General features: G+C 36.7%; 1 protein-coding gene across 1 annotated transcript; it reads left to right on the top strand.

The window, feature by feature from the left end:
- Positions 1-7,212: 7,212 nt before the first annotated feature.
- On the top strand, positions 7,213-7,947 carry LOC111367248 (60S ribosomal protein L26-1). The gene has a single exon (XM_022988011.1). It carries the CDS (start codon positions 7,292-7,294, stop codon positions 7,730-7,732), a length of 441 nt encoding a protein of 146 aa, XP_022843779.1. The 5' UTR covers positions 7,213-7,291; the 3' UTR covers positions 7,733-7,947.
- The last annotated feature ends 416 nt before the right edge of the window (positions 7,948-8,363 follow it).

Genomic DNA, 8,363 nt, shown 5'->3' with positions numbered 1-8,363 from the left:
GAGGAGACTGAGGTTAGACGCAGCAAATGGGAAATGACAGAAAAATCTTATGGTCCTGATTTTCTGACATATATGCTAGAAAGTGAATCTCAAAGTTATCAAGAAGCAGTGAATTCCTCGGAAGGACCTAAATGGAAAGAAGCCATTGACAGTAAAATAAATTACATACTGCAAAATCATACATGGCAGCTAGTGGATCTTCCTCCAGGAAGCAAACCACTAGGCTATAAATGAATTTTCAAAAGGAAAATGAAAGTAGATGGAACTATCGAGAAGTATAAGGCCAGATTAGTAATTAAAGGCTACAAACAAAGGGAATGCCTTGATTACTTTGATACGTATTCTCCAATGACGAGAATAACATCTATTAGGATGATACTTACGATTGCCGTTTTGCGAAGTCTTGAAGTACATCAAATAGATGTTAAAACTGCCTTTTTAAATGGAGATTTAGAAGAAGAAATCTACATGGAACAACCTGAGAGGTTTTCGTCTCTAGGACAGGAAAAGAAAGTCTGTAAATTGGTGAAATCACTATATGACTTGAAACAAGCACCAAAACAATGACATGAAAAATTTGGCAATGTCATAATTAAGAGTGGATTTAAAATTAATGAATGTGACAAATGTGTTTACGTCAAAGACACTAAAGATGGATATGTCATCTTATATCTTTACGTTGACGACATGCTTATTGTTGGCCGTGACAATAAGATAATTGAATCCACTAAAAATATGTTAAACTCGAGATTTGAAATGAAAGATATGGGTTTAGCTAAAGTTATACTTGGAGTGAAAATCTCAAGAACATCAAATGGGCTTGTTCTAAGTCAGTCATATTATGTGGACAAAATTTTAGGAAAATTTCATAAGGATGATAATGGCTTGGCTAGAACACCAATAGATACAAGTCAACACCTATCTAAAAATAGAGGAGAAAGTATCTCTCAAGTAAAATACTCGAGAGTTATCGAAAGTCTAATGTATTAACGAGTTGTACTAGACCAGACATAGCCTACACAATCAGTAAATTGAGTAGATACACGAGTAATCCAGAAGCTGATCACTGGAAAGGAATTGTAAGAGTACTAAGGTACTTAAGATATACTCGTGACTATGTACTACATTATACAAGATATCCAGCAGTCATTGAAGGATACAGTGATGTTAATTGGATATCTAATAGAAAAGACTCAAAATCCACCAGTGGATATGTATTCACATTGGGTGGTGCTGCCATATCGTGGAAATCCTCCAAGCAAACGGTTATAGCCATATCTATAATGAAATCTGAGTTTATAGCTCTAGATAAATGTGGTGAAGAGGCTTAATGGTTGCACAACTTCTTAGAGGATATTCCAAGATGGTCGAAACCTGTGCCAGCAATTTGCATATATTGTGACAATCAATCGGCAATAGGAAGGGCACATAGCAACATATATAATGGTAAGTCTAGACATATACGTCGTAGACACAATACCATAAGACAACTACTGTCAACTGGAGTTATCACTATTGACTATATAAGGTCAAAAGATAACATTGTGGATCTGCTAACCAAAGGGTTAAATAGAGAGTTAGTTATGAAATCATAGAAAGGAATGAGACTTAAGCTCTTGAAAGAATAAGTCATTACAAAGGAAAATCCAACCTAGTTGACTGGAGATCCCAAGATCTAGGTTCAATGGGAAACCTAACTGTAAAGACTTGATAAAATCACAGTGGGGGTATTACCTCCTGTCCATTCCTATGATGTAATAGTGATGCCCATAAGGTTGAAGGTTAAGCAATAGGCTTTTAATGATTCTTATGCATCATAAATCGAGCCAAGTAATGGGAGTTACTTGTAATAAGAAATCACCTATGTGAGAAAGAAGTGGGGCCGCTTCTAAGAAAATTGTGTGGGGCTCAATTCTTAAGAACTCTCACAGAACCAGGCATATGGTCATGGCCAAAACGAACATAACAATGAGAACTGGATTGTGTTAGGAAGAATCCTGTGTGAGGTATATCATCGTTTACACAAACGATAGAACAGTTCAAGGACATCGCATCTACTGATCAGCTAGTAAAGTAAATATACTTTCACAAGGAAAGGTTCAAAGGGTAACACCTACCTATCCTATGCAGGATTCAATCGTTGAACTTTATCACCAAGTCTTGTGTCTCACGTTTCGTGTGTCTTGTGTCTCATGTTTCGTGTCTCTCCCAATTTTCATTCATGTGGTGGATTGTTGGAAAAAATTGAGTGAGCGGCTAACTTTTGGCACAATTTTGAATGGGACCCGTTGGTCTGATGTGGAATATCAAAGTTGATATGTGTTCTCCTCCGCGAGAACATCGATTTCATGTATTTATTTGTCAAAAATGAAGTTCGGGTGAATGAGAAATTGAAGTTCAAAGTTGGTCATTGGAAGTTGATTTTGTGGGAAAAATGCATTTATCCTACATAGGAAAATCAAGGAAATTTAAACCACTTTATATATGGCTATGCTTTGGAGATGTGTAATCATGTATAGCATAGAGGCTCTCTCCACGTGTGCGCGCAGGGAGGTACAAATCATGAACTGAAATGGCCTTCGGACCTTGAACTTGGGTGCGGGCGTGACCTGCGCACACGAATGTCGGACCGAATAAGGCAAAAATGGCCCCATCGGAGAGCCCACGTTTTGCCAATTTTTTTTTACTTTCTCCAATGACTTTTGAGTTTCTAAACTGAAAAAACTTCAATGGACTCCTAATGGTCATAGTATTAATGGGAAGTAACTCCAATGGACTCCCAATGGTCACATTATTAATTGGCAGTATGCCTATAAAAATGCTCATTCTCCAGCAATCTAACACACTCAAAAATCTCACCTACATTCTTGCATACACAGTTTCTTCTTTTTTGCATTCTTCGTCCAGTAAGGTCTTGTTCTTGTGGTGATATTGTTCGGATACTCTATCAGTTCGCCGAAGTAGGACCGCAATGCTCAGGTTCTGCTTATTACCGTTGTATCCTGGGAGACAGCCGCTCGAATTGAACCTCTAGCATCTACGGTGAAGAGACGAAACTGTCTTAAGGAAACTGTGTACGCACAGGCCTTGGTTTGAAATCTGCTGCAGTTTGTGTTTTCTTTCTACAGATTATTTTCGCATTACTATTTAGTTCATGCAGCTTGTAGTTCCACAATGTGCACCTTCCAAATTCATAGTTTACAGTTTTAGCTTGCAGTTAACTTATATTTCTAATTTTGTGTTGCTAAACATTTTTTTTCAGTCGTTAGAAAATTTTCAAACGGAATTTTTTTTAATAAATTGAAATCGTTTGCCTTGTGGTTATTAATTTCAATAGTCGGCTATTGCAATTGAATAAAACTTATACAATTGATTTCATCCACTAGCGACTTGTTTTCCTACAAAATACGCAGTCAAAATTATTTATATGGTTGATAAAATAGAAGAAATTAAGAGAAAGGTATGGTTATATTAGAGTTTGGAGTTATCAATGACAATTAAGAATTAAAAATTAAAAAAAATTAAAAAAAATATATATTTATATTCATTTTTGCTTTTAAAATTCTATTCAACGACTAAACATGTTTTAATGTAGGGTGATTAGCTCAAAATGTCCATACCTTTCGAGTGTATTGTGGAAAATGTCCATACCTTTCATTTTTTGACATTTTTGCCCCTATTTCCACATTTCTTTGCGTCAAACGTTCCTTTCGTTGTTTTTTGATGTAAAATGATCAATAAGCTCTCCTATTTAAATAAAAGAAAAGAAAAAATTGCATCTATAGGCGAAACTTCTAAAAAAGTGCAAATGGGCCCCTAAAATTTCACCTTCTTCACATACCTCATCCCCACGCCACTGCCACTTGGCGACCATTTTCAGCCACCTTATGGTCAGCTTGGCTACCGGACCAATATACCAACTTGAAACCCTCACTTTCCTCTTAACAACCCACCCAACCACTGATCGAAAAATTGCGCCAAAATAGGCTGCTTACGCAACATGAGACAGCCAAAAATGGAGGTTGGAAACTCCATTTTCGACGGTACCCATGGCACACCCATCCTCGAGGTCGATTATGCTCCTCATTGTGCTCCTATAGATGCCTTCATATCATTAAACAAAGTTAAAAATCAAAATCTACAGCCAGAAAATTAGAGTTTGCATTCGGTCGGTAGTTCTTGAGTTCAATCTTGAAAATTGATCGTTTGGTTGATGAATTGATGCAATTGATGGAGGACCCATAGTTGTAACAACATTAATTGACGATTACATGCTAGAATTGGTGGATTGAAGCCTTGTAGCATCATCAATCGAAAGGGGATCGGCCGAGTTTCTTTGTGTACGAATCGTAGAGGCTATTTTTACAATTTTTGGCCAAAATTGGTGATTTCCCATAGGTTCATTAGGTTTGCCTTGAAGAAGAGGTGCTAGAAAGGGTGGTTCGCGATCGTCGATTGTGAAGCCGACATCGAAAAATGTGTTTGAAGTTGCCAATTTCGCTGTTGAAGAAATCGCCTGGTTTTACAATTTTTGGTTAAAGTTGACGATGACCCATAGGTTCATTGGGTTTTACTTGAAGACGTGATGCTAGGAGAGGTGGTCCGCCGTCGTTGATCATGACGTCGGCGTCGAAAAATGGAGTTGAATTTGTCGATTTTGTTGTTGAAGTTGCATGGGCAACCTATTTTGACGATATTTTTCATGCCAATTCCTTTAGATTTTCGGCTAGTGGTTGGGTAGTTGTAAAGAGGGAGGTGAGGGCTTCAAGTTGGTATGTTGGTCCGACGGCCAAGCTGATTGGAGGTGGCATAGAGGTGAGTTGTGGGAAAAAGATGAAGTTATGGGGGGTATTTGAACTTTTTTAGAAGTTTCGCCTCTAGTTGCAATTTTTTCTTTTCTTTTCTTTTTTCTTTTATTTAAATAGGAGGACATATTGATCATTTTACACCAAAAAAACAATGAAAATGACGTTCGACGCAAAGAAATGTGAAAATAGTGGCAAAAATGTCAAAAAATGAAAGGTAAAGACGTTTTCCACAATAAACTCGAAAGGAAGGGACGTTTTGCGCCAATTACCCTTTAATGTATATATTTATCGACAAAAATTAGGAAAAAACGAGAATAGCCATTCTAAAATTCTACACTAGATATACAACAGGTCTAATTATTTTATTATAACTTCTAATAATTCTGAAAAAAGAGTTATATTATTTGAAAAATATATTGTAATTTTGTTTTGTATCTTGTATAGAAATTATTTTTGGTCAATATAACATAATTAAAAGGACTGAGCTACATGTACAATCAAGCTCAGATTGTACATGTAAAGTCTCTCACATGTGAGGGACCCAAGCTCAATAGAAAATTTGCGGGCCTCCCACATTTGAGGGGACACAGCTTGGATGCACAAGCATCAATTTCCAAATTAGAATATAACTAGCTATTAACCTCAGTATTTAATCATCAAATCCTTACCCGATAATATAAGAGAAAATTACTTGAAAGCATGTTTTTTAATTTAATTAATTAGGCCTTAATATTTTTTCCTTTCAAAATTTAGGTGCTCAAATGAACGTACCTTACACGTTCTACAATTATACATCATACTAAATTATAATCACACAAATCATAAGTCAAAATTATTCATCAAAACAGGTCACAATCACAAATCATATTATTTTTGAAATTGTTTTTTACAACTTTGTAAATTTTGAAATTGTATAATCAAAATATTATAACTCAAAATTTCCCAAGATTTAGACATTTGCAAACACTTCCAAACAAGCCATGCCCAATGACTAAGAGTTTCAAGGCTTGATATATTAAAGTGAAAATTACACCACACCATACTTCAAAAATTCAGAATTCTAAAATTAGATTGAATATTTCATTGTTCAAAAATCAGATCTTTTATTTATTAATTAATATATATATATATATATATATAAATGCACCAAAATCCTAAAAAAGCAAAAAAAATAAAAATAAAAATCATAACCCATGTCCTCTCTCTCTCTCCCCTGAAGCTCGATGGCTTTGGTAATAAGTCGTGGAAGAATGGTGGCTCCGACTCCATCGATCGTGTGAGACGTTGCTGTAGCAATTGCACGCGACGCTGTACTTGTCGCTCGACACCTCACACACGACACACACAGTAGCGCCGTGGGATGGTTTTTTTGTGATGGTGTTTGCAGGTGGTAGTCGTGGTGGTGATGGCGATTCAGGAATTTTTTTGTGGAGGGTGGTGGTTGCGAATCGGCATTGTTGAAATTGTCAAAGCTATCACAACTGTAGTGGCCGTGGAGGCCATGAATGATGGGGGTATCAGTCGGATTTGGTACCACCGCAAATGGTGAGATGGGGTTAAGGGTGGCGGTGGCAATGTGTGCTATTGTAATGCTGTGGGTGTGGCAGTGATGCGATGGTTGGGTGAGTTCTATGATGTGGTGGTGGTGGTGGTCCTGGCGCGTGGCAGTTTTGGTGGCGTTGCGACCAATAACAGTGGTGAAGTGATGGTCACAAGTGTAGATAGTTGTCACAAATGATTTTGTTGACCATGACAAATAAATAGCACATGATCAATAAAAAAGATAAATTGTGACAAAAAATAATGTAACTTAAAATTTTGTTAAATTGTGATCAATAATTTGATATTTTGATTGTATAATAAATTATGACTTGTAAAACTTGTGATTTGTGACCGATGAACAAATGATGACATATGAAATGTTTGATCTGTGGTCATTAAATAATTTGTAACTTATAAATTTTTTTATTCTTGAACGAAAAATAATACGTGACTAACTAAATCGTTAGTTCGTGATCAAATTGTATAGATAATAAAATATATAATTAATTAATTAAATCATAAATAAAATTTATTTAATATCTAATTTTTGAAATTTTTATTTTTAGTTTTGAAATGAGTAAAACTCATCCTCCTCCTTATGATTTTTTCCTATGTTACGTCATCGTTTGGCTCCCAATTTTTTGAAATGAAAATGGGTGAAATAGTAATTTTTTTTTAATTGAGTGGTTGAAAAAAGAAGGAAATTTTTTTGATTTACTTGTAATATTATTTTATGAAAGATTACGTGGTTAAAAATAGAAGAGAGAAAAATGAAGTGTAATGGAATTTAATGTAATGGCCCAAATGGGGCTAAATCCAGGCCCACTCTAAAATCCAACAGCTACCTATTTATTCTGGAAACCCTAGTCTCGTTTAATCCTCCACTCCGGCACTCATCAGCTGATAAGAGGGCGCGAGAGAACCGAATCCCCACAGCAAAAATGAAGTACAACCCACGGGTCTCCTCCACCAGGCGCAAGAACAGGAAGGCCCACTTCACGGCACCGTCGAGTGTCCGCCGTGTCTTGATGAGCGCTCCCCTGTCCTCCGACCTCCGGACAAAGTATAATGTTCGTTCTATGCCTGTCCGCAAGGACGACGAGGTCCAGGTTGTCCGGGGTACGTACAAGGGTCGCGAGGGCAAGGTGGTGCAGGTTTACAGAAAGAAGTGGGTGATCCATATAGAGCGGATAACCCGTGAGAAGGTTAACGGTTCCACAGTCAATGTCGGCATCCATCCATCTAAGGTAGTCATCAGCAAGCTGCGCCTTGATAAGGACCGTAAGTCTCTTCTCGAGCGCAAAGCCAAGGGCCGTGCCGCCGCCGACAAGGATAAGGGCACAAAATTCACCGCCGAGGACATCATGCAGACCATAGATTAATTAATTTAATCTTCAACTACGTTGGTATTGTCACTCGATTTTATTGTTGGATTTAATTTGTGCGTGTTGAGGTCCTCGAGGAGATGAATTGAGTGAAACTATGTTGTCGCTACTTCGTTTTTGTTTAAATTTTCGTACTAGGAGACTTTTGGATATTGATTGTGCTTTATTTTTCGCATGGTTTAATGAAATGCTTATAGCTCGGTTTATTTATATTTCTTGAATTGAATCATCTTTTTTTTTTTTTTTTGGACTTTTGTTGCCATCACTGTTTAGTTTTTGTTAGTTCTACGAGTTTATGTTAAAGAGAGGAAGGGAGAACGCTTTACTATTATTGTATTCTGTGACTCAATTAGGGTTCTGGAAATTTTGATTTCGAAGCTGTTTGAGCTTTATTTTGTGCGTTCAAGTAAATGCCGGTAGTTATGAATCTCAAATTTTGGGTTCAGTTGTGATAAATTTCACTGTGATCTAATAATTTTGCATAATTGTATATGCTTGTTTAAGTTCTCTTGGCTATTTTGTGATTCTTGATATTTGCTCTCGTTTATACTACATTCTTGGCATGTCATGCTGATATTTTTGCCAGAATTGTTGTGTTGTGCAATGGCTATTTGCTTATTGGTACGTG

This window comes from Olea europaea, chromosome 18 (genome assembly GCF_002742605.1).
Source record: "Olea europaea var. sylvestris chromosome 18, O_europaea_v1, whole genome shotgun sequence".
NCBI lineage: Eukaryota > Viridiplantae > Streptophyta > Magnoliopsida > Lamiales > Oleaceae > Olea > Olea europaea.
Note: the sequence above shows the minus strand (reverse complement) of the source record. Positions and strands in the feature narration are given on the sequence as shown.